General features: G+C 45.0%; 1 protein-coding gene, 1 long non-coding RNA gene and 1 other non-coding gene across 3 annotated transcripts; 2 read left to right on the forward strand and 1 right to left on the reverse strand.

Annotated features, from left to right (window-relative positions):
* Positions 1–7,812: 7,812 nt before the first annotated feature.
* On the reverse strand, positions 7,813–17,489 carry GLRX5 (glutaredoxin 5). The gene is made up of 2 exons (XM_017665009.3): positions 17,107–17,489; positions 7,813–8,467 (listed from the first exon to the last, which is right to left on the reverse strand). Exons 1-2 carry the CDS (start codon positions 17,411–17,413, stop codon positions 8,289–8,291), a joined length of 486 nt encoding a protein of 161 aa, XP_017520498.2. The 5' UTR covers positions 17,414–17,489; the 3' UTR covers positions 7,813–8,288.
* A 142-nt stretch (positions 17,490–17,631) lies between these two features.
* LOC108399944 (uncharacterized) lies at positions 17,632–19,450 on the forward strand. Its single transcript, XR_001853770.3, has 2 exons — positions 17,632–17,994; positions 19,250–19,450. It is a non-coding gene; the product is annotated as an uncharacterized lncRNA (long non-coding RNA).
* LOC118967177 (small Cajal body-specific RNA 13) lies at positions 18,668–18,942 on the forward strand. Its single transcript, XR_005054071.1, has one exon.
* Positions 19,451–27,215: the final 7,765 nt, after the last annotated feature.

A 27,215-nucleotide genomic window follows, 5' to 3' on the forward strand; every position in this document is an offset into this window, starting at 1 on the left:
AATTTTGGTGCACCTAAGGCAAATTTGGAATTTCCACTTCAGCCAAATCCATCTACTCTGGCTTAAGCTAAATCTGCCTTGAACCAGTTTATCTAAACTAGAGTCAGCTGCCGAGGAAAAGGCTCTGCTGTTCTCCAGCTGCTCATCCATTCCCTCGCTCCGGACTCCATATGGGTTAAGGAAAAGAAAAATGGAACCTAATCCTGCCGACTATGCCAGGTGACATGAGTGGGCCAGGAAGCATGGATCTGCAGGGCGACGGAGTAATGAACTTAACATCCTTAAAGTTGCACAAATCGCATGGTTTATTTTGCAATTTCCTTTTGCACAACACTCCAAGTGTGTCTGAAAATCACACATATCATGAATCAATACATCTCATACTGGTCATGACGGATGGTTTGGGTCCAGGCTGACCCAGTCAGCCTCTCATCTGTCCCAAGGAGGCAGTGGGGACAGTTCCCGTGGAGTGACGCCTCCGTGCCAGGGCAGGAGCGCAGGCAGGTGAGCAGGAGCAAGCCTTGGGGCACACATCTGTGGTCCGGTGCCAGGGACCTCTAGGACAAGCTTGCCACAGGGGCTCTGTGTCCAGTCCCTCATATAGTCCAGTCCATCCGTCTGGGGGTCGGAGATAAGAGGGGGCAGTCCACCTGTGGCATTATGCAGTTTAGGCATTCACGGGCACACCTGCCATACGGGGTTATCTGGTTTGGGAGTTCACCAACATGCCTTCCAGGGTGGGGTATGTTTACAGAGACCATCGGCGTGGAGGCAGGCAAGCCTGACATAAGTAACTCCATGTTGGAAACCTGACATAAGCAATTTCATGTGGGATGCTCCCATCACTTATCCACTTAGCATTTAAAACAAAACCAAAATTACTGTTAATTATGCAATAAATATGTATCAAGTGCCTAATAAAATAAGACAGCACAGTTTCTGCCCTTTCAGAAGTTGCTTTTGGCAAAGGGTAGCCATACCATCACACACACACAAACACATACATACGTAGAGACCTACTTACATACATACATATACACACATGCGTATGTACATACATATATACCAATTCGTTTTAGGTATTGATAAATGTCACAATTAACACGAAGGATAAAACGTGACATTGACTGAGGTTCTGGTGGGACGTAGGTGGTAGAGACAGCCTCTTTGAATGAACAGCTGACTCTTGGGAAGAAAGCAGTTACACAGGAAGGAAGAAATTTTTTAAGCAGAATGAACAGCAAGGGCAGAGAGACTTGGGCACAAACCTAAAAGTCTGAGGGACAGAAAGAAGTCAGTGTGTCTGGGACACAGTGACTGCGTCGCCCAGCTGAGTTCCATAAGCAAAGGATCTGAATTGCTGAAATTGACTTTTTCCCAAAACTGTCTCTTGTAAAAGCAGACAGTCTTTAGAGTTGACTCCAAAATCTCACACTATAGGGCACTCTTTTAATAAATAACTATGTTGCATGTAGAGAAACCTGAAATGGCCTCACTGCAAGCTCCTTTGAGCATATTACTTAAACCAGGTGCAATCAAAAGTCTCAGCTGGAATGTTGAATGTCATATAAACAAGTCTTTTAAAAGTTACTTTACAAAGCAGAACGGTAGGTGGTTACACCAGGGAGACAGTGGTTATAAACACCTAGGGGGAAAAGAAAAAATCAAGTGTCTTGATGCGCTTCAGATGAAATTTCCGTCAAGTGATCAAGTGGTTATCCACAGATTCAAAACTGCTGGGTCCCAGACAAATATCAGCCCAGGAAAGGTGCTCCCGCAACCTGCCTCCCCTGCTGCAGACTTCATGCAGGCAGCTTGGGCCTGAGGGCTTGGCTCCTTAGAAATGCAGAATTACAACGTGCATTTTAACAGAATCCCTTGGTGATTCATATGCACAAAAACATTTGAGAAGCTCTGCTGCAGGCCTGGTTACAGAACCCAAAAAGTGCTCTAGTGATGACAAGTACATTGACGTTGAAAATGCAGACGGACCATCGTAATAGCTGTTTCATAAACTGGGAAGAGCACTACCCCTAAAGGGAGATGTTCTATGATACGTTATGTGCAAACATAGTCAGGTAGTGGTCAGGACCCTGAGCCACTTGCCTGGGCTTCTCCAGTTCTTTTTCTTTTCTTAGCTGTGTTATTTTGGGCAAGTCACTCAACTTCTCTGTGCCCCAATGTGCTCATTGGTAAACTTAAAACTAATGTTAAAATATAGTTACAATAGACAGATGCACCCCTACGTTCATCGCAGCACTATTTACAATAGCCAAGAAATGGAAGCAACCTAAGTGTCCATCAGTAGATGGATAAAGAAGATGTGGTGCATAGACACAATGGAATATTATTCAGCCATAAGAAGAAAACAAATCCTACCATTTGCAACAACATGGATGGAGCTAGAGGGTATTATGCTCAGTGAAATAAGCCAGGCGGAGAAAGACAAATACCAGATGATTTCACTCATATGTGGAGTATAAGAACAAAGAAAAACTGAAGGAACAAAACAGCAGCAGAATCACAGAACCCAAGAACGGATTAACAGGTACCAAAGGGAAAGGGACTGGGGAGAATGGGAGGGAAGGGAGGGATAAGGGCGGGGAAAAAGAAAGGGGGCATTATGATTAGCATGTGTAGTGGGGGTTGGCATGGGGAGGGCTGTGCAACACAGAGAAGACAAGTAGTGATTCTACAGCACCTTAATACACTGACAGACAGTGACTGTAATGGGTTTGTGGGGAGCACTTGGTGAAGGGGAGACCCTAGTAAACATAATGTTCTTCATGTAATTATAGATTAATGATAACAAAAAATATATACATATATAGTTACAATAATTGTACTGTATACTTAATATATGTGAGTGTTCCATCAATATCAAAGTTTTTATATTTAAATTACCAAAATCTTTTTTAAAAGTCCTTTCACTGGCTAATGGGAAAAGAAAGGGTGAAAGAGAGGGCTTAGCACTATTCAGTCTTGGTGTGGACCTTTGTAAGTGCAGGGAGAGGAAATTCCAGAGCAAAATATCTCTAAAAACAAAAATCAGTCAGAGGGAGAAATAAAGTTTAAAACCCATTTATCGCTTACAAAACTGCAGTCTAGCCCATCTCCCTCTCCTGCTCCAGCAGCAGCAAAACTGGCCCTCCCTGCACCTCTCAGGTACAGATAAGTCCTCCTCACCCAGGTAATTAACTGTTGATATGGAGGTGAACTTCTCTCCACCCCAGAGGAATGATGTAAATGTACTAAAGCCATACTTCTTTCCACCTCTGAACACCTATGATATGCAGATGTACTAAAGCCAGGCGAGATATTCTGAAAATGTTACAATTTTACCCACAGGCCACCCCTCCAGAAATGTTGCCTTACAATTTACTCATTTCCCCCTTTTCCAACCAATCTAATAACATACAGTAGCAACAGCAATAAAATCTTGATAATTCTCAAGCCAGAGGATTCAGCTAGGTTCAAAGTCCCATGCAGATGAAGTCCAAAATTCGTCCACTCCAGACATGACACGGCAGCTGTAGCCAGGGGGTGCATCCAGGACACGAGGACTGTAGAAGCAAATAACTGTGACTGTGGGGGGCCACTTTGCTGTTATTCCAGGAATACACAGGAGGCCAGCTTCCAGGCCTTTACCCCCAGGTGCCAGAAGAGCCAGCCATCACTGGTCCATGTGTCGAAATGTCCAAGACCATGTCCATTTTATTCCTAATAGCTGCACCCATCCTTGCAACGCATGTCCAATAAAGTGGGTGCCTTGATTGCTCTCAATCACTGGCGACTGGCCATAGGCTGCAAAGAGATACTCTAGGCCCCTCTTGGTGGTTTGCTGATCTGCACAACGTGCAGGGCACTCCTTCCGGGATCAGCTGACTTCTTGTGGGGAGCCGGCCAATAATTAAATCATAAGACTTCTGGGAGAAAGAAACTCTGTGTGCTTTCCTGTTACCAGCTCGGAACATATGGTGGTTAGAGCTCCTTGCCAAAATAAGCATATCTGTGTGAAAACACCCTGCTTTGATCTAACTGCAGCTGCATACGCCTCCCTTTTGTTCCTGTGCAGCTGCATGCCCCTCCCTTTTCCTGTTTCTTACCCTATAAAACCCCACGTATCTCAAGAATAAAGGAGACTTGGTCAGAACACTGTCTTGTCTCCTTTTCTCATGTCTCTTGTCCCATCCATTCCCACTCCCCTCCTCAGGTCCACGTTGACTTACCCGCGGGTCGGGACATCTTCTAAGGTCAATGGCAAGCCCCACCGACAGGCTACAGCCCACATTATCTTTTGCCCCGTGTGCACCAAATGCTGATGTAGCTACTGGGCCACATCAGAGGCAGGTTTCCTTTTATCTAGCGCACCTGGGCCAATGCATCTGCTTCATTATTCCCTGGGGATGCCAAAGGCAAATGGCCAGTCACATGATATATGGTAGTTGTTTGTGCCACACCACCATATGGCCTTTGGGTCCAGTCTCTCACCCACCCCATGATGGGATAGGTGGTTATTACCTTGGTTGGAGCTTTTCTGGCGATGGGCTCTTGTAGCCAGCAAGGTGTGGTGCACAGCAGCCAGTTGGTTCTCTATTGAGATGTACCAGACCTCTGCTCCTTTCCATAGTTGTGACCAGGCTCCAGCCACAGGCCGGGGTCAGCATGGCCAGCCATGGTGGTGGTGCCTCCATGACCACACGAGTGTAGACACACGTCCCTTGGCATGAGTGCCACTTCTCCCCATCATTTCTTGGGGCAGCCTTCCCAAAGGTTGCACCCATTATAACAGATTTCAGGTTCAGAGGAACCCTGCCGACTGCGCCAGGTGTAAATCCAGGAAAAGGAAATCCCGAGGCAAAATACCTCTAAAAACCGAAATCAGTCAATGGGGGAAATAAAGTTTAAAACCTGCTTATTGCTTACAAAACTGCAATCTGGCCCATCTCTCTCTCCTGCTCTAGCAGCAGCCAAAAACCAGCCCTCCCCTCACCTCTCAGGTACAGATAAGCCCTCCATTGCCCAGGCAATTACTCATTTATATGGAGATGAACTTCTCTCCACCCCTGAGGAATGATGCAAATGAACTAAAGCCATACTTCTTTCCACCTCTGAACGCCTATTGATATGCAGATGTACTAAAGCCAGGCGAGATATTCTGGAAATGTTACAATTTTACCCACATCTTCTAAAATAACATCAGCTATTTCTAAAGGGTCTAATAACAGTCCTTTGATGTTGTGACAAAAATCCAAAAAGCACAATGACACAAGCCAAGTGTACTACAGCAAAGGTGTGAGACAAAACCTGCATTTTAAAATAGATGATGTGTGATATCGTTATTTGCACACGGAACTGTGGTGTCACTGTTTTAATTATCACAGTGGATTTTCATTATGCAAATTATTAAAATTATTCAGACTGAAATTAGATAGCATCTTCAATTTTCTACTTGGTGTAGACTTGTTAAACATATAGAAAGAGTATTAATTAACTTCTGTAAAGAACATTGCCATTTCTCGTAGAGCTCAGTGATTCCTTAAACTTTTAAGCCCTCTCGTGACTGATATGATCTATAATTCATAAGCTTCTGAGTCAAATTATCCAATTGGCAGCTCTGCCCTGGTCCTAATATTCTGGCGAGGTTTCTTACAGAGACTGTCCCTGCTGCTAAGTTTCTCACCGTTACATTTTCCAGATGAACCCTAGAGGTATATGGGCAGATTTAAGGAAAAGGCAAAAGTGACACAATTTTGCAAACTCATGGGTGCCTTTGGCCCAGTATTCACGCAGGGACAGTACTAAGTGATTTGCTAATGTTACCCTTTCCAAAGAGCAAGGTCATAACCTTGGCTCGGCAACTGCGGGGCAGCAGCACAGGTGATGTCATTACATGACCTTCCTTCCAGTCATCACTGTCTTTCATAAAGTAAAATGGCTCACATGGGTTGGTTACAACACCTCTAAGAGTCTGTGTAAGCCTTTAGCTTAGAGCAGACACAAAAGGTACTGATGGAATGTAGGCCATGTAATAGAAAACCTTTCTGTTAGAATAATCTGCTTTTCTTTTACATGAAGCCATGAGTTCTGTGATTAGCAAGGGGCTGTCCTCCAAGCTCACAGGACAGTCCCAAATGAAGTGGGGGCAGGGCTACCACCCTCCTGGCCTTTCTTCTGGGAATCCCCAAACCCCTTGGACCCAGCAGGTCAATCCTTACCTCACCTGTTTTCAGAGTCCTTTGCAAGAGGTCAGTCCATTTTCAGTCTTTGCAAGAGGCTCTCAATAGATTAATAATCAACACGTAGTGAGCTTCTAGAATGGCTCTGAGGAAATGAGTTGTCCTTCCTGCCCTGCTGCCATTTTTGGCCTTTAAATGCATCCTTCTTACCTCTGCCCCTGTAAAGAAGCAATTCTAAATAGACGCTCTGTTTCCACACCTGGAGATGGATAAAGGCTTCTGGGCCCCCAAACCACACAGAGGCAGATGGGCTTCCGTACCATGAACCACTGTGAGCTCACATCCAGCTCCACCCACCCTCGCAGCTCATGGTGAAGAGACACTGAGGTCTCATAAAAAGACACCATCCACAGCCACCCCTCACTTACTATGCTCTCCCTGACTGCACTTCACAGACACTGCATTGTTTACAAACTCAAGGTTGGTGGCAACCCTGGGTGAAGCTCATCTTATCAGCACTATTTTCCCAACAGCGTTTGGGTGAAGCTCATCTTATCAGCACTATTTTCCCAACAGCGTTTGCTCACTCTATGTCTCTGGGTCACATGTGGTGATCCTCACAATACTTCAAACGTTTTCATTAGTGTATTTGCTATGGTGCTCAGTGACAAGCGAATACAACTGACAGTTCCGATGACAGCATTAGTTAGCAATGAAGAATTCAGGAATGCACATTGTTTTCTGGATATACTGCTTTTGCACACTTACTACAGTATAGAGTAAGCACAACTTTCATACGTACTGGGGACTAACACACTCGGCCCTCTTTATGGTGGTATTAGCTTTATCTCAGCGCTCTGGAACTGAACCGCAGTGTCTCCAAGGTGTCCCTGTACTAGAAGAATCTCTGCTGTTTTCCCAATTATTTCCTTTCTGCTGAAGGCCCCATTTTTTGAGAAATAAAATACTCATTAGATTTCATTCTCTGGAGGACTGCTAATGATGTCTCCCTATCTCACTGCAGTGCAGCCGGGCAGACACAGGCGTTCAGAGGCGGGGAGTGGGGCTGCCTCTCCGGCCTCACACACCTCACCGCTCCCGTCTGCACCAGCCTCCGCCTGCACCACCCACAGCACCCGGGGATCCCAATACTTACTTCCTCTGAGAAACTAGAGCACAGCTTGATGGCAATTTTTGTGGTAAATGTAACATAAAGGTATGAGAATCACTCTTAATTCCTAATAAAAATAAAAGGTCACCAGCACGAAAAATTCTTACAGACTGCTCCAAACTAAATGTCTCTGTCTCAAAATTCCTATGTTGACACCTAACATCCAAAGTGATGGCACTGGGGTTGCGGGGGGGCCTCTGGGAGGTCATTAGGTCATAGGGGTGGAATCCTCATCAGTGGGGTTAGTGCCCTTATAAAAGGGACCCCAGAGAGCTTCCTGGTGAGAACACAGTGAGAGGACAGCTATGAACCAGGAGCAGATCCTCCTGAATATGGACCTGTGAGAAATATGTGTCTGTTGTTTGCAAGTCACCGGGTCTGCGGTATTTTGTTACAGCAACTGAAACAGATTCAGACACAGACTTTACTGCTATTCAGAATTAACAGCTCACACACAGTATCTCTGGGTTAGCAATTTATTTTAAAAAACAACATCCCGGTAATCACATTTTCTTCCATGTCCATCATTTTTCTTAACAGAACAAGTTACCAAAAATTTGGGGGGGTTTATTATCTTTGCAGATTGACACGTTTACAGAGGGGAGTCATGAATAATAATGATTCCAGAGCTCCTTTTACTCCTGAATCAAAGGCAAAGAACAAATGGCAATCCAAGAACAAATGTTTACAGCAAGATCATAATACAACAATGAATTATTACAGTGCAGTGGTTATACTTAAGTTCAAAATAGAGTATTTTTAGCCCAAACACCAGACACACTAAAATCACCAGACTGCTGACAAGCTGGAAGAATCGGTGCGAGCAGCTGTTGCTGAACAGTGAGAACCAGAGTCGGTAAGGCCTCTGCGGTGAGTCTCGGACCCCAGCAGCGTCCTCTCCCAACAGTACGGCATTCGCGCGGGAGGACCAGCCACCCTCACTTGGAGTCCTGGTCTTTCTTTTCATCTAAAAGGGCGGAGTGGATCCCCAGCTTTTTCAGTTCTTCCACCAGGTCCCCGTTCTGGTGCATCTGCAGCAGAATGTCACAGCCCCCCACAAACTCGCCGTTGAGGTACACCTGTGGGATGGTGGGCCAGTTGGAATAGTCTTTAATGCCTGCAGGGAAAGAACGTTGGAAGGTCATTCAAATGGTCAGAGCGGAAGTTTTCACAGCAGTACGTTTTTACCCACGCTCAGCAGCAGGCCGTGTCCCGTCTGTGGGGAACAATGTGCGTGCTAGGGAGAGTAAAGGCTTTCGAGAAACACACCACTGCTCAAGGCTTACCTCTTCCGGTAACAAACCGTGAGACCTCAGACAAGCTACTCAGCCCCTCATCCTCTGCTGCCACCCTCATCCCACAAGGTTTTCATGAGAATCAGGGAGGTAAGGCTCTTGTAAAATACCTGATACACAACTGACATGAGATCAACGGCAGAGAACTTGACTGGTTAATCTAAGCCACCCAGGATGCAGGAAGCACATTCTCCACACATCTGCCAGTCAGGTTTTCAGTGAAACAAACTTAAAGGAAATGCCACAACACCAGACCCAGAAGGACTACGTAACACGGGCCTGTCATGTGAACTCACTGCCATGCCATGCCAGCTCTCTCCCCAATGCTCTTCGTGCCTGTCTGGGTTGGTGAATGCCACCAGCTACTTAGGCGCAAGATGTTGAGTCATTGTTTTTATCTTTAATAGTTCTTTTCCCCAAAGAAAAACCCCTTTCCTAAGGCTATACACTGTAGCCCTCACCCTATTCATCCCTCAGACAGGCTCTCCCCAGGGCAGGCAACCCGGCTCACCTCAGAACTGGCAGTTACTGAGTCAGATGAAGGAAAGGCCCAAAGCTCATTAAGGCCCATGTCCTGGGCCTGGGTCAGGGCCCCGGGGTGAGTGCGACCCACTCCCTGCTCACAGCAGACAAGAAACCAGCCAGCCCGTGTGATCAGTCCTGGGTGCAAATGCCTCTGAGGACAGACAGCTGAGGACAGACAGGGACGAGGCACAGTCTGCAGCCGTGCAGCCATGTGATGACTCTGCTCAGTTCTAGGCCACACGGATGACGGTTACAAGACAGCAGGAGAGAAATGTAGTTGTGATCTCAAGGCCTGACAGACCACTCTGTCTAACTCCACTCCTCACCATTCTACTTTCTTTTCTGCTTGCGTGTTGGGATGGAATATCCTCTTAAAAACACATCCAGTCAGTAAAACATCTGTGTTGCTCATGTTAAAAACAGGACAGTCAAAAGCATGACATATAATAATCACTATCAATTATATGATATTTTTATACTTACTTACAAAAGATTATTTCTAAATGGCCAAAATGAGCACTCAAATCAAAGAGAAAAGGCAACAGATTATTCAAACAAAAACAATATGCAAATAAAAATATCAGTCAAGTGGTAGTTTTTATGTAAAAAACTAAAAATACAAAAACTGGTTCTTGATACCCTATTACTTATCATTTATTTACCAAATAAGGTTATCAATTTGAGTTCTATCGTAACTAACAGTTCCAAGATACAATGAGCTTTTCTCTTTTAAAAGTCATTACCTTCTAAAAACTGGCAACTTTGCACTAAATGGCAGCACTAGAGGCGGCACCCCCGGCAGAGGGCTTTATCTTGTTTTCCAGATTTCACCCAGGAAGAAATGGTTACAATGTCACAGACCCTGAAAAGCACACTCCTTCCCCCCCACCAACTCCCAAATTTTTTTTAATTGAGGTATAACTGACATGACATCATATTAGTTTCAGGTATACAAGAGAATGAGTCAATATTTGTATACATTGCAACAATCACTACAGTAAGTCTAGTTAATATCCATCACCATACATAGTCAGAAAATATTTTTTCTTGTGATGAGAACCTTTAATATCTACTCTCTCAGCAACTTTCAAATACGTAAAGTAGTATTATTAACTATAGTCACCATGCTATATACATTACATCCCTAGAACAGTACCTCTAAGCCACTCTGGGTGTCTTAAAAAAAAAAAATCAGCTAGAGGTGTGGGGGTTACTGATAAAGGGCAAATTCCATTAGCACTAGAATGTCCTTATAGTACCAATATCTAGATATACTTGAATACCCTGGCAAATTCAAGTTTTTCATTCTGATGTTTGGTACTGAAGATAATGATTTAGCTATAAATCATGTGTTTGGGGCTTTTTTATTTTAAGTCTATCCTCAAATACAGTTTTCCAGAACTTATTTTATAACAATGCCAGTTACAAATCTTACTTTGCTTTTATGATGACTGAGGGTGGTGGGTATGGGAACTGAGAGATGTTTGAAGTGAACGTGAATTTCTTCTAATGCTTCTAATCTTAAGCATCTCTCACATTTATGTACAAGAGCCACTTATATGCATGATATATCTAGGTTTTTTTCAACTAGTAATGTATTAAGCTTTCCATGACAGTAAATATCTGATTCTTTTGGTTAAGTGCCTACAATTTCTGAAACATACCAAAAATGAAAATAAATTTGCCACCCAAAGCCACACATTGAATACCAGGGAGGATAATTTTTTTTAAATAAAATCTTTGCTGAGTAGAAGAATGATTTGCTTTCTTTCATCAGTCATTTTTATAATACCACATTCCATCAGAGCATTGGGCCCGTCTCAGACCACAGGTCCTGACTATCAGGGAAGAGAAGGCTACGCACTGCAATCGATCCATACCACCAAAATTACCAAAAAAGTGGGCCTTCCGACCATGCTGAACACCCAGGACACACAGTCATGTGAGAGGGAAACTAACTCCTTCCACACCCCTCGGCATGCGGCTCTCTTGACTAATAACTTATATTTTAACAACTTAGCAGAACCCCACCTCGGAGCATGATGACATTGTGACAGTATCAGGTGCCTGCTAGCTGATAGTTTAATCAAAATTAAACTTACCTGATCCTTTAATTTTTGATTAGCAAGTGTTACCTGCAGCCAGTATCAAGGCAAAGCTTTGGCATCTTTCTTTAAAAATACGCTATTTTTCTTTTTTTTTTTAAGTCTGATCGATTCCTACAGAGTGAAGTAAGAAACTTTCAAGATCACTGTTGATAAATTGAAAATTAAAACGAATCCCACTGATTCACAACTAATTATTTAAATATAACTAACTACTCTCAATTTTAATTTTCAAAAACCATTAATACACAGCGATACTTCTTGCAAATAGCACTTGAATAACTCAGAATCAGAGAGAAACTCTTGAAAATTAAAAAATCATACCCAAGAATGAATTATAATTTTAATCATATTTTATAGATGATAGATAGTGGTTTGATTTGGGATAGAAAATGTAGATGGTAGTTATATGACAGGGTAACACTAGGAACTGGGAGCTAGGAGGCTGTCTTACAAAACCAGTTCTACATACACCTACTGTCCCACAAAATAAATTAATAATCCAAAGTAACAAGCCAGAGAGGGGAAAATACACTGGAAAATTCCCTTCGAGAATTGTCAAAAGGTACCGTTCAAATTCACTATACTTAAGAACATTAGACTTTACTCACAATAAATTTGATTGAACAATAAATTATAAAAGCACCATAACCATAATTATGGCTTTCTTTTTTTCTGATAGATTTTTACTACAGGAGCTTCAGAGCCTAATGCAATTAATTTCAACTCTGCCACTTTTTAGGCTCTGCAAGCTGGGGCAAATCACACCGCTGCCTCCTGGAGACTCTTATTTCTTCACCTTCTCTAACTTAGAAAATTACGTCAGGACTACATGAGCTAATTAGAGCTGAAAGCATGGAGAAGAGCAGCTCCAACGGAGGAAAAGCAAAGCACAGTGGCAGAGTGAACAAGCTTTGGCTGAGAGGTCAGAAGAATGGCTTGCTGGCTTGTCAATGTAGCCTTAAAGCTGCTCATCACTTAGCCTCGGTTTCCTTACCTGTGAGATGGGAGTTAACTCTACACCTGGCAGATGTACTATGTACTATGAAGATGGAATGGGATATAATCAGTGAAATGTATGAAGCTCCCCCAGTGCCAGGTACAGGGTGGATTTTCTCTCCCTGCAAATGTCCTCCACCCCACCCTTCACAGATAAGCTTTCCTGAGAAACACATGCAACAGAGAAAACAGAGGGAACCCAGGCAGAAAAAATACCACTTAAGTGATGCACACTTAATTGCCCAGTTACTGAGCAAGGGGTTACTGAGTTTCATATTCTTTAAGCATTGACATACATAATTTTCATTTAATATTTACAAAAATCCTACAAGGCATGTATAATTGTCCCTATTTTACAGATGAAGAAACTAAGACTCAGAGAAGTTAAATAACTTAACCAAAGTCACAGTGCTAGCACTGGGGGGGGGGCCAGAATTCAAAGGCCAGGTTCTTGACCACCTTGGCAGCCTCTGGCCTGGGGCTGGCATCTGTCATACCTGCCCATAAGCTACACTTGAGCTGCACATGTATCTGCACTCCATGGCAGTGTGCCACATTTTTACATTTGCATACACAAATGGCATTCAGCCACAATTACCTTTTAGCAACTTACTTTTTCACTAAACATTGTATTTTTCTTTCAGATTTAGTCATATTAAACAGCTCTAGTTCAAATCCACTTTAACCACAACTTAGTTTTCCATTATATGACTACACTACCATTTGTTCACCCAGTCTGACAATGGACCCAGACTCCTCCTAGCTGATTTTTCATTATTACCAGCAGTGCTGCAGTGAACACCCTTCTGCATGTCTCCTCACTCAAGGGCAGGGATCTGTCTCTCCAAGGCAGGGCTGGCAAACTCAGGCCAAATCTGGTCCATTTTGTTTTTTGTCAATAAAGTTTTACTGGAACTCAGCCATGCTCATTCGTTCACATATCATTGCTGCCTATTTCATGTTACCACAGCACAGCTGAACAGCGAGCACGACAGAAACAGCACGGTCCACAAAGACTTAAGCATTTACTCTCTGGCCCTTTAAGTGAAGTTTGCCGACGCCTGCTCTAGACTATATGCCCAGGAGGGAGGCAGCTGGGTCTTCAGTTGTGTTCACCTTCAACTTGACTGGGTACCCCTCCAAAATGTTAGTACCATTTTATACCCTATCTGCAGCGTATGGCAACCCTCCACACAAACACACACACACAACTTGTTATCTGACTTTTAACACTAGCCAGCAGCATTAGGTTTTTTACTATTGCCTTAAGTTAAATTCCTTGATACTGGAAAGGCCAAGCATATTTTCAAATACTTCAAAAACATTCAACAACATGATAATGGTTATTCATTCAACAAACACTGCTCCTGATGCAAAGATACATCTGCTCTGAAGCAACAAAAGAGGTGTATTATGTTCAACATAGATGCAATGTGTTTATCAAGCAAAATACAATCTGATGAAACTACATGGTCAAGAAATTAAAGAGTTAAATTTCTGTTGCAGTTGTTTGAACACTTAAGAACTGTGGGTGAAACTGTAACATTTCCAGAGTATCTCGCCTGGCTTTAGTCATGTGCATATCCTCAGGGGTGGAGAGAAGTTCATCTCCATATCCATGGGTAATTACGGGGCAACGAGGGCAGGTCTGAACCTGAGAGTTTAAGGGGAGAGGCTGGCTTGCTTCCTTCCAGACCAGGGGAAAGAGACGGCGCTGGACTGCAGTTTGTAAGCAGTAAACGGGTTTTAAATTTTATTTCTCCCTCTTGACTGACTGCGGTTTTTCGAGGTATTTTGCCCCGGGACATCCTTTCCCCGGACTTACAAGAACATTAATAAGTTTGGAAGCTACACCTGCCTGATATGAACGGGCAGAAGTTCAAGTGCGTTTATAACGTTTTTAAGAGTATGGAAGAGGGTTTATGATATGATAAATAAGAAAAGCATTTACTTCTTCATTAAAACATTCATTGAAAGCTTTCTCTGCATAAACAATACACAGAGTGCTCAGGCAGCGGCATAAGACACGTTGCCTGCTCTCAGGAAGGTAAAATACTATACGGACAAACATGCACGATCTCCAACGTGTTAAAAATTTATAAAAATAGAAACTAGATCCAAACATTAATAATGGTTTATACGGAATATGACTGACTTTGGTTTTTATATTTTTAGTGTTTCCAACTTCCTTCAATGAGCACATATTACTTTTACAATGGAAAATAAAGGATATTTTTTATTAAGACCAGGATTAGGATATGGTGACAACTGTCTACTGGGACCAGACCCCTGTGTGGCTGTCTTCTGCATGTACACAGATAAAAAGGAGAAGGAAAAGACCCGAGGAGACCAAAGCACGACACTGCCTCAGTCACCTGTTTCTTGGGTCACACATGGAGACTTCTCTGGATCACACTCCCTGGACCCCGTGCCCAGGAGGAGGAAACGGCATGTGAGGGTCTTCCCATGGCATGGGTCCTTGTAAAGCTCAGCCTTCTTTGGCCCAAGACAAAAGGAAAGGCCAATGTTGCTGGAGGCCCTCTCCTGTTAACTAGAAGTGACCTTGTGTCTGGGAAAGGCGTAGACTTGACTTTGGCCAGCAAAAGCAAGCATCAGACAGCTTGTCAGTCTTTCTTAATAAAATCAAAAGTGTAGACAGCAGAGGAGATGATGAGTTTTAATGTTTTAAATCTTACCCCCGCTAAACTAATCCTCATTATGACAACATGCTTACACCAGCCTACCCCAGTCTGAATATTAATACTGACATAAAAGTTTACTTTCCTAAGCAACAAAAGAGGTGTGTGTTATGTTCAATATATAATACAATGTGTTTTATTAACCAAAACAACAATCTGATGAAACTCCATGGTCAAGAGATTTGAGAGTTAAATCCTGTTGCAGTCATGTGGACACTGTAGAACATAAATAAGTTTTGAGGCCAGGCATACAAGATGGAAGACAGAAACCTAAGTGCTATGAGTGAACCTTCTTATTTTTGCTCCCACTTTGAGTTGATCAGCTATATTTCAGCATGTCCCGTCTCCCGTGATATTAAATAGAAGAGCAGGAATTCACAAACCAAAAACCCTCAAAACTTAACACTACAAAAGATAACAATGACACAACCTTTTCTAACGGCCATACTAGCTAGCAATTTGCAGGGGATCTGTGGCAAGGTCCTATCTGAGATTGTAGAGTAGTTTCTCCTATCTTATCTTGTAAGCAGAGAGGCAGCTGCTGAGGGCTGAAGAATGCAGACACGGCTGTACATAAAAAAAACAACAACCAGGGCCTAGCAAACTGGTGGCATTCCAGTAGGCCAGGAAGGCAGAAGGATCTTGAGCTTAAGACACAGTAATACATATACCTGGTGATGTTAACCTGCTTTCTCCTCTTCCGTATTTCCACGTACCACAACCAAGAGTCTTGTAAGGATTCGATAATGTGGAAAAAATACTTTGAGAACCATAAAGTGCTAGTAATAGAATAGCTACCATTTAATGGGTGCCCTCTGTGTACCAGATAAAGTGATAGGCACTTTCTAAAAGTTTTATTTCCTTTTTCCTCACAAAAATTTGGCCAAGTTTGGTTTCATTACCCTTCTATTACCAAAAAGGAAAATGCAATTATGTGACTTGTTTCATGTTGCACAGCTGATTGAACACAGGATTCCAATCCAAAGCCTTTGCTCTACACCAGCCCATCTCATCAACGTAGGGGTGTAGAGTGAACAAAATGTAGAATTCCAAATGTAGAATAACAAAACCTGGTGCTTTAAGACTTTTAGAATACTGTGACTAAACAATAGGAAGAGGTTTTGAGAGGGACTCAGCTGATCAAAGGTCTCTAATCGGCGCGCGGGGTACCTAAGCCACCCTTCAGGAGGTACAGGCTCAGCCGCCCCTCTTCTCCACCAACCCCGACCAACCCTAGCCAGGGGGCAGACCCACGCACTCTTGGGGCCTCCTCCTCTTCCCTCACTCAGATAAAATGGGAGAATGCACGTCAGGAGCCCTGCAAGGCGCTCAGCAGAAAAGATGCTGTCAGGACCCACCCTCCTCTCGCTTGAGCCAGTGAAACGACACGACGCGGGCCCCGCTGCCTCTGGCCCCAGGCTTGACTCATCCCTGGCCCCTGGAGTCCCAAGCCAGGACTCAGGAGTCATTCCTTGTCTCTCTCCCCACAAGCCTCTCCAAGCCAGGCTCCTACAACAGTCCCCGGCCCCCCGCCCTTTGAGTATCTAAAACAAATACGCTTGTTTCTCCCATTCCACAAGATCTCAACTAAGATCAGGCCAAAAGCTGTGTCAGCACCCAACTTGTAGCAACAAGCGAGGACGGTCCCTAACACCGAGACTTGAAGTACAGGAGGCCAGCTTCTGACCCCACTAGTCTCAATCAAGGGCAACCTCGGCCCTCCCCGACCATGGACAGCACCAGCTCCTTCTCCAGAAGCCAGGCCTACCCGCTCAAAGTGTCCCCTAAAATGCCCACCTCCTAGTGGTTCTTACTGCGCCCTCTTTGCCCCACTTCCCAAACCCTGCAGAGCTGGGTGCCAGGCTGCTGATCGCTCTCAGCTAACTGAGCCTCGGAGAGCTCGCCTACTTCAGCTGTGCGTGAGGACCGGTGACCTGCCAGGGCTTCCCCTACTGGCCACAGCTCCAGAGCCCCAGATCCTCAGGACCTAGTCCAAGTCCACCACGCCCCACCCCAGGCCCCTAGTCAGAGTAGTAATCCGTGCCCCAACTCGGCCGGAGTCCCCGGGCAGACCTGCGCAACAGACCCCCGGCCCCGCAAGGCCGTCGCCCCGCACCCCCGCAGGGCGCTGACCTTGCCGCATCTGGGGGTCGTCCAGCACGTTGTAGGCCGCGTAGTCGCGGACGCCATGCAGCCGCAGGATCTGCACCACGGCGTTGCTGAAGCCGCACTGGGGCTGCTCCGGCGTCCCCTTGAGGAAGACCACCACCTTGTCCTTCTTCACTAGCACGTCCAGCTGCTCCGCCGACCCTCCGCCACTGCCCGCGCCCGAGTCCGAGCCCGCCGCCCGCACGGCCGGGCCCCGCAGGCCTCCGCCGCCACCCGCGCCGCGGCCCCAGCGGAGCAGAGCCGCTGCCGCCCCGCGCAGGGAGCTAGTCATCCCTGCAGCTCGCCGGACCCCGCAATAACCGGGGACCGCGGCTCACCACTCGCAGCCTTCCCCTGGCCTGCGGCGCTCCGGCTCGGACCGCCCCACGGAGGCCCTCATTGGGCCGGCTCCGAACTGCTCTTTGTGATTGGAGAATATTGGCCCGCAATTACTCGGCTCTACCAATCAGGTTACTCATCCCTCCCCAACAGGTTGGAGGTGGTCCTTACTCCTGCCCCTCAACCTACAGCCTTACTGTTGGCCATCAACAACCGCTTTGTCAGTTGATTGGAGAGAGTGGATGTCCATCAGGGCCGGCCCAGAGGCAAGGAGAGGCGAAACTAGGGGGAGGACGACTTCCCTGCGGAGGGTAGTCGGGGCTGCTGGGATACTCGAGATGACTGGGAGAGGCTCTGGGCGGTGTTTGGCCGTTCCGCGGAACGCTGGGAAGGAGTCACTTCCAGAAGAAGGTTCCGGTTCCTGTGTTAGGAGATAGCTGAGTTGCCAGGGCAACGCAGTTGGCTGGCGTCAGGTTCGGGCCTTGGGCCGGTGGCCCGGCTGGAGCAGGCCTGAGTCCGCCGTTCCCAGCTGAGGTGAGCGACCGTCGCGCCTCCCTTAGGCGGCGGCCGGCTGCGGCGGTTCGTGGCGGGAGCGGGGGCCGGGCGGGGCACTAGCGGCCAGGCCTGCCTGGGGCTCCGGGGCCCAGGCCACGTGGCTGGGCCCTCCCTCGGCCTTGCGCGTACGTGGGAGCAGAGGCCCAGGCCGCCCCATGGCTCCTGCCTCTGCTATGAGATTATTTTCCCAAAACGACTTTTATTTTAGAAGTTTGTAAAGCGTTTTCATCTGTATGATCCCCTCAGGGGTTGGGGCTTCGCTGACTTTCCACCCCACTTAAGCCCATGGATTTAGGTCCAGGAAAGTTTTGTTGAATGGGGAGCTACGAAGGGAATTGGTTCGTTCGAGAACCGTTTTCTAAGCAGCTGCTGCGTGCTAGGGCCGGTGCCCCCCCGTGATCTCGAGACAGACCTGGTGCCCAAACCTAGTAGCGTGAGAAAAAGCAGGTGCACTGAAGCAGGGTACAGGAGAAAAAGCCTTCCTAGGCGCATTGCTTTCTCCATTCTCCACTGTACTTTCTACACCTTGACATGCATGCATTTATTGGTTGGGTTATTGACATTCCTCCCAGGCACTCGATTAAATTCACTCCTGTGTCCTCCATACCTAGAACAGTGCCTGGAAGAGCTGGGCTTAGTGAAATGGCTGCATTATCTGTAGTCTTGGAGCTGCACTGGGTTGGTGGTACCCTAGAGCACACCAGACTTGCAGAAAAAGCATACTCCAGAGGAAGCTGAGGCATGACTGCTCAAGAGCCAGCGGTTCGATGTGCAATTTTCCTCTGATAGTTCCTGGGTACTGTTGCCACGGTGGTAATGACTGTGCCATGTCATTATCTATTTACCAACAGTAAGAGAAGCTTTGCAGTCGAGATATTGTTTAACAGATGGAGTGGTTTCTGTTGGACACTAAGTACTGCTACAAATTACTTCTTAAAAAACCTTCAAAAGATTGTTGCTGGAGGTGACCTGTTTATGGACCTGTTTATGCTTTGGAGGTACTCAAATTTTAAATCAGAAAATAAACATACATGCTGTCATCAAGCGGATCTTACAGTCACTCAGCACAAAACTTGAGCCTGACAAACTGAAAATAAACCCAAGACATTATTCAGAAATACTCCTCAGTGACCTACTTATTTCATCTCCATTGATGTTCTTGATGTTTGGTCGTTTTCTGATGTGGAACCCAAAATTGATCAGCTTCTTAAAGAATTCTTCTTTTTTCCCCCAGATTCATTGATTCCAGGTATATCAGAGGAACAAGCATCATGAACAGAAACATATATGCAATGCTGTGATGCTGACGCATAACTGTTGTTTCAGAAGCCCAACAGTAGAGAATATATCATTTCCAAGATCACCTACTTTTTAGTCGTGCTTACATTGTACTAACACCTTTTTGGAATAAATATTGGCCGTTTGTTCCTGAAAACCCAAAGTGCTGATTGCCTACTTTAAACTGTCTAATCTGCTGTTGTGTTGACTGGAATAGGGAAAATTTGCACACTTAATTTCTGAGGATGCAGACATGGAGCAGTAAGGAGGACTGGCATATCTCTTGCTCCGTGTGTAATAGTGACTTCACAAGAGTAGTTGTGTTTTTTAGTTGTCAAACATTTTACTAAAGAGAATAATTCTATCATTACAGATGAAGAGTAATCCTTAAGCAGAAAGAATACAAAGCCTGTGTTTTTCAAACTTAGAGTTTCTGGGTGTAGTAGAGTATGAGTGAACACACATGAGATGTAAAGAGATGAGAAAGCAGGTCGGTGCCCTTTCAGGGAGCTCACTGGGGTGCCTTTGATAGCATGGTCAAGGGCAAGGCAATAAATCATGTATCCAAACCAAAGAAATTGAAACAATACATCTAAATTTAAGTTTTTAGTAAAGCAAACCACAGATACAAGATGTCCTATTTGTTGAACATACTCCTTTTTATATCTTTGCTTTAAAACCACTCTTGGAGTATTGGCACCAAACATCAGTGATTTAAAGAAGTGAAGAAAATAGTATTCAAAATGTTTCTTCCAAAGCATCAAACTCATATATGATTCAGCATATTAATTTTGAGGTTTCTCTGTAGAAATTCTGTAATGAAAGCATGACAAAAATACACTTCTTAAACGTAGTTGTCAGAAACCTGCAGTGATGCTCAAACGTATTTGGCTGTTTTTAACAGATAAGTCAATCTTTTATTGGTTCATGATTTCTCCCATGTGAATATTAATGGGGAGGTGAGGGTGGAAGTACACAGAAACTTAAGAGAATCCTGGGATTTGGGTCATAACATTAAATTAGGCCCCAACCTAAATATTCATGCCATGTAAATATGCTTAGACATCCTAAAAATATTTTTGTTTCCTGTGCTTATTTATAGATAATGCTTTACTACATTTGGTAAAATTCTTCCTTTCCACCTACACCTTCAGAAGCAAATTCACCATTGAATCCGTAGTTAAAAACCTTGAAGATTTGAGATAGTTTCTTTGTGTATATTAACCCTAAATGAAGAGGATTATTGAGCCTAAGACAATGTTTTACTTGAACCCTCAGCATGTCAGTGTTTCCCAAGCTTGACTTCTGTCTTAAAATCTGTAATGCATTCTAGCAAAGAGGGTGTGTTTCTGTGCATAGGATATGTGATAGAGAATCGTTTAGGTCCAAATTGGTCATTTTAAGAGAAAAGTGGCTGCTTGGGTTGCCCAAGCGGTTGAGCCTCTAAACATTCCTGAGCTAAAATAGCATTTGAAACACAGAATACCAGAGACCTGAGCTGGAACCTGAAGCTTTCTCTTGTGCGCTTACCTATTATCCAGTAGCTTTAGGGCATCACTGCAACCCTGGTTGATTCCCCAACTACCCTAAAAATAATATGTGTGTGAAACCAAGGCAATGCCCAACCCTCCGAGAATTTTTGCTAATCCCTAATACAAAGATAGAAATGCCTTTTGGATTTTTACTACATCTATCTGACAAGACAGCTGTTGTAATAAATACTTCTCTGGCCGTGGGAGTGGCTCAGTTCTGCTAATCGCTGTTTCCCTTATCATGTGGGCTCAGCCTAGACACATGAAGGGCCCACTTCCACTCTCCTGCTCTCCTTATCTGGGTAAAATGAAGAGAAATGGTGTAAATTGGGTTAGTTCAGTCTAGAACAGACCATGGAAGATGGAGGTGGAAATGGATCTCCCAAGAAGCATTTATGAAAAGCCTAGATGCCCAGCACAACCTGTATCTGTTCTGGGGTTTGGAATATAGAGGTGGGAGGCTTGGGTGCCAGTCCTAAGCTCAAGAGTTCTTTTTGACTCTTCATGGAATTTTCCACCCCCCTTATTTTCCCCTTCCTGGGTTTGTGAAAAATGTACTTGTTAGGTCTGCAAAGGGTTATGCCTATTTCAAGATGTCTTTATATAAGGGCTGCAGGGTTTGAAGGAATCTGTACTCTCTTTCTCAGCTCCTAAACATTTGCCCCCCCAAACAATATCATCTTGCATGCATAGCAAACTATTTTGTTCTTCAGGTTTCATGGACATGAATTCATTTACATTGATCCTAAGATAATGGTTCTCAGACATTTTGGTTCCCAAATTATATCCTCTTTCCGATATTTGTTTCTAACATCTTTTTGACAGGCTTGAGCACTTTGGGTTCCTCTCTTTTAAGTTTTGGTACTTCCACAGCACTTCTTAAAGTCCTACTGCCAAATCATAGCATTACCAGCAAGTCCCACAGAAAATTAAATATTCCTGAATTATCTTTGCTGGCTTTGCATTTGTGTATACAGTATATAGATGTACTTTTTATACTTTGTGAAACTAAAATGATAGCAATTTCAATCCAGAAATCCAATTTAAAAAAAAATAGAAGCCATAGCTTTTCACTTCTGGAAGATCTGTTCTCTTTTGTCCCTGCTGCTTTTTTGCATAGAGGACAGAAACTCCCAGGCATTTAAAATCAGACACCTGCTGGACTTTGTTGTGTTGAGAACCTTACTTTATTCAGATCTTATCTCCTAAGGTGATAATAAGAATTAAGTTGTAATCATATAACATGGTAAGGTTTGATTAAAGGTGATGAAAGAATTGACTTTCCCTCAACTCTCTGTGGAATGAAAGGTTTTGTTTTGCATTATGTGTTTGACCAGCAAAAGAGTTTCCATAACTCAAACTGTTACTTTATTCCAACAACTTCTGAAAAGGTGCCTGGACCACAGAATATAAACAACAAGGAGCCAATCATGTGTCAAACCTGTTAAGAAAATGTATCCGTTAGTGGTAGTTTATGTTTGCCCCTGGTGTTTACTGAGTTTGCAGCCAAATGAATACTTAGAACATGTTATTGTCCTCTTTTGAATGATTGCTAAGTTGTGTTGCCAAGGCCATAAATGCTCTTCATGATGACTCAGAATTTCACTTAGTGCTTCAACCTTTCAGCCTTAATAATTTCATGATTCCAAAGTTAAATCTTGCCATCATGCAAATCTATTGCTCCAGGCTTCTTCAAAAATTGATCTAACAAAAGATAAGAAATTCACCCAAGCTTCGTGAAGAGGGGCAGCGGTTTGGAAAGGCCAGGAGATACTAAATATTGCATTAAAAAATTAAATATTTGTTCTGCTTTTATGGCCAGAAAATCCCAATTAACTCTAAACTTTACACTTTCTTGAATGTGTAACCTACTGAGGTATAATTAACCGATACCAAATTTATGTAAGCCAGAGTTTCAGAGTTTTAATAAAAAACTCTATTATAAACTAATTTTACTCTGTAAAAAAAAAAAGGGTGGGAGAGGACTTTGTATAGACCTTACTTGCAAAATTGAGTGACCAAGAGGAGAAGAAGGTGGTGTATTTTCCGGCCTGCTTCCCCAGTGACCTGGTGTTTTCTCTTCCTATGTAGCCTGTGTCAGTGTGGCTCCAAGTGTACGTGTTGGTCCAGTTGGTGAGATATTCCCATTGGTTCATCTCTCTTCATACCATGCAGCTGCTGCCCTGTGATAATTCACATCTACTGCTGGCTGGCTGGGGACAATAATGTCTTCTTACATGAAGGAATTTTTACTTGTGTTAAAAATCATCTTTCAAAATTATGTGTTTTGAGAAACTGGAGGCACTTTGGAGAGTCTCTGCCTTTACCCTGCAAGGCCGCTAGGGGGCACTAAGCCACTTACTTAGGAAGCAGGGTCAGTGAGACCCATTACGTATCTGCGGTCCCTGTAAGATAGAATGTCTGAGAATCAATCAGCTTGCCTGATTGTAGAAAGAGTCTCAATTCTTACCCAAGGCTTGTTCTTATTTTAGGAAACGGCTAACTTGCTTAGTTTTCTAATAAGCCACAAAAGATTAGAAGCAGGAAGTTTGAAAGGCCAACACTAAAGCAGGGAGATGCAAAGACTAACATGTAAACAGATTTAGAAAATTAAGAAGCAGATACTCTGGGATTTTTTTGTTTTTAAAGCAGTATTCTGGGAGCATCTGATATAGGCAGAAGCAAACAGCCCTCGCATGTCAATATTTCTTAAGCATTAGAACCTTATATAATAATTCCAAGTCATCAAGAAAAGGAAATTGTATTCCACATGCTTTGGAAACGTAGTATATATTAGATTGCCAACAAAAAACACACACACATGGCTTAAAGGAGTTATGTTAAAAAATAGATCTCGGAGGAATGCTTTCTTCCCTCATTATGCCAAATAAACAACTCTATTCTACCTCTCTTATGAACCTCATTAGTCCATGGTAAGCAACTAAAAAATGCTAGATTAAATTAGGTGGTGAGGGATTGAATGACATTGACATAAATTGGGTTTTTCTCAATAGTGTGAACGAAATGCGGGGCTTGAGAAAGCTCCACTAATATTAGGCCTGGAGACAGCCATCCATAAGGCAAGTCAGTGCTTGCTGTTGTGGTGTTCTATCCAGGATGTACAGAGGCGCTGAAGAATATCACCACTGCACTGCCTACCCCCAGCCCTACTGCAGCTGCTGTTGAGGACCAAAACCCTTTTCGGGGGGTTTTGTATGTATCACCATTTTATTTTATATGCTCTTCCCCTGCCAGCAGACCGTCACCTTCTAGTTCTACAGAATTCATTTTCTGCCCCTGGTCCTTAGCACGATACCCAGCACTTAGTGTGTGCTCAATGCATCATCCCTGAATGAGGAGCATGGTGAATGGTACAGGACAGTATCTCAAATCCCTTACCACGTGAAACTCATAGTGTTTAGTGCCACTAAATGCATCTGCTGGCTAATTAAAATTTCCTATTTAGCAGATAGGAGCAACCCCCTGATGCTATCTATAGGAGGTGAAGAAACCATGGACCAATGGAGCACCCCCGAGCTCCGCGCTAAGCAGGACACGGAGTGGGAAGGCACTGCCCCTCGGAGGACCTCAGCCTCAGGATGGGGAGTGAGAACGTTAGGACACACCGGAGAGCCGTGGGCTGGGAGGCTGAGGCCAGCCAGCCAGGGCCTTGGGTCAGAGGAAGCTTAGCAGAGGGCGTGGCATTTGAACAGAGTGTTGAAAGAAGGGTAAAGAGCGGCTATTTACTAAGGAAGGACGTTCCAGGAAGAGGATACAACCAGGGCAAAGGCCCTGTGGCCCAGGCGCTCTGTGGGGGAATGCAGGGAGTTTCTTTAGAAATGTGCACATGTGGACACAGCTGAGGGCCTTAGGATTTCATCCTTGGGATGAAGGAAGGTCACAGAGAGCGTGTAGGTGGCAGGATGCTTGAGAGGAGATGAGCCAGCAGGGTGGTTCAGGATGAACTGGAGGCGGCTGAGGCTGACAGGGAGGCAGGGCGCGAGGCTGCGGTTGGGTCCCCTCCCGTGGAACTATGCCGGGCCTCTGGGTGCCATTGGGGAGCGAAGGGCTCCTGGGCAAGCAGACTTTGAAGGTAGGACTGACAGCGTCTGATGGCTGGCCGGATGTGGGGAGAGGGCTGGGAAGAAGAGACGGACTCCAGCTCTTTCCAGGTTGCTGGCTTAGCCACGTAGCTCCTACTTGCTGAGGCGGGAAATTCGGGAAGGGGGAAGGAGGATGAAGGGTTACTCGTGCACATTCTGAGTTTCAAGGAATCCTAAATCATCAGGTTATATCTGTAACGTAGGGGGCGATTATTCAGATTATTGCTTCTTCAGGTCTGCACCTGAATCAAAGCAAGTTGGGCAGGGAGAAGGAGAAAAAGAAGAAAACAGAGAAGAAATCTGGAGAATTTAGGCAGTTAGGGAGGGACAGACTGTGAAGACAGAAAAGGAGGCCAGAGGAGAGACGGCAGTGAGTGCTTCCAGGAGACGGGGCCTGGAGCAGGACGTGTGGAGCCACAGAGGCCCAGGAAGCGTCGGAGCGTCGCCTGGCTTTGCGCAGTGCTGGGTTGGGGTCCAGCTGTCGCCTTGCTCCATGACCTTGGTGTCCTCTGGCTGTTAATTTTGTGTGTTTGAGGCCAACTGAGAGTTTATAAACTGAGCAGACTAGGTCCAGTCCTTTTCTCCACCTTCACCAGTGACACAAGCACACAGACACTGCAGTTTGGGTTCGTTTGGGTGATGACACAGTCTCGACTGCTGAAACTGGCAGGACGTGTGGCTGCCTTCTCTCTTACCTGTTTATGGGGGTTGCTTGTTTGCTGAATATGGCTTTTTTAATTAGCCAAGAGGTGCATGCAGGGGCCATTGCCAGTTTTCTCTGCATCCCAACTCTCCCTCAAAGAAAAGATGTGGGATGAAAGGTCTTTAGAATCCCAGGCCGGGTGATGCGAGGTCGACATGTGCAAGGTCGTGTGGGTGTCTGGGGCCAGCTGTTTGCAGCAAGACTCTAAGGTTTGGTGGAGGGAGGCTCCTGCAGTGAAACGGTCTTCTCTGCTGGGAAATGTCTTGGGCCGTTCAAGAATTGTCATTAAGATCAACAGGTGTCTTATGGACTCATGGACCTGTTTGACACAAGCCCCTGCAAATCCACTAAAGGGGTGTACCTCACCCCAAGTGTGGGCTTCCCCAAAGAACACAACCTTGTCTGCTCTCCTGTCAATGCAGGGGTGGCACACATGCCCTGCCCGAGTTCCACTCCCTTAACTCATTGTCAAGGCCACGCCTCTGTGTGTCTGCCAGGCGGTGCTAGAGGCCTCCCCGGCTTCTGGGCACACTGCCTATCACACGCTGCTTCTAATATTATCACATGCTCACAGCAGCCCCGCCTGCCAGAGCAAGGAGAGAACACTTCAGCAGATTTCAAAAACATGTCTCCAAGGAGCAAAACAGTAAACGATTTCTCTTCCTCCTCAGTGGAGAAGCCTTCCTGACAGCCTCTTCATGAGTTGCTCTCTGTCGTGAAGTCTTGTTTGCAAGCATAGTAATCAGAGGATTTAATTTCCCCGAGGAGCGTATGTTTGCACAGAACTTTACGTTCGTAGTACATTCTGATCATCCTTGTTCTCTGTGATCCTCATGACAGCTCCGGCAGGGAAGACGGGCTGGAAGTGGCCCCATTTCTGGGTGTGGGGACTTGGGCGTGGCTCTCGGCAGCTGGGGGAAGCAGAGCCCGGAGACACACCACGTCAGGAGATTTTCATCCAATGGGCTTTTCACCCTGCCAACCCACCCCAGCACAGGCAACACTCACATCATCAAGGCTGCATTTCGGTTTCAGATCAAAAGCAAATAAGCCAGGTTCCTAGTATGATGTGTTGAAATCAAACTGATGAAGCTGGGAGGGCGAGGGCAGCCACCCCTGTGACAAGAATAATTGCACATCTTACGTGTTTAGCAACTGAAGAAAGAGCAGAGCGTGGATGTGACTTCCCAAGTGCCCAGCAATTCAGAGAACACAAAACCACAGTCATTATCTGAAATGGGCTCAGCCTGCCCTGTGTGTTAATGGTTTATATGAAGTTGGGACTCTGACGTTTTTCTTGCTGCATAATCAACATAACCAGAGAGTTCATCAGCCCTGCTGTTTACACACACACACACACACACACACACACACACACACACACACACACACACACACACACACACACACACACACACACACACACACACACACACACACACACACCAGACTTCCCAGCTGCTGCTCCCTTTATCCCAGCACATACCTCACATGCAGACTTCTCACCAGTTACTAGAGCTGGCACTGTTCTTTGAAAAGTCCCTTAATTGCTCATCAATAACCTTAAATAAGAAACACTTGACA

This window comes from Manis javanica, chromosome 8, assembly GCF_040802235.1.
Source record: "Manis javanica isolate MJ-LG chromosome 8, MJ_LKY, whole genome shotgun sequence".
Classification (NCBI taxonomy): Eukaryota; Metazoa; Chordata; class Mammalia; order Pholidota; family Manidae; genus Manis; species Manis javanica.

Coding starts and splice junctions, on each gene's coding strand:
- GLRX5 (XM_017665009.3), bottom strand. CDS start 17,413: ATGACTAGCTCCCTGCGCGGGGCGGCAGCGGCTCTGCTCCGCTGGGGC. Junction 8,468..17,106: donor CGACCCCCAGATGCGGCAAG/GTCAGCGCCCTG, acceptor CTTTCCCTGCAG/GCATTAAAGACTATTCCAAC.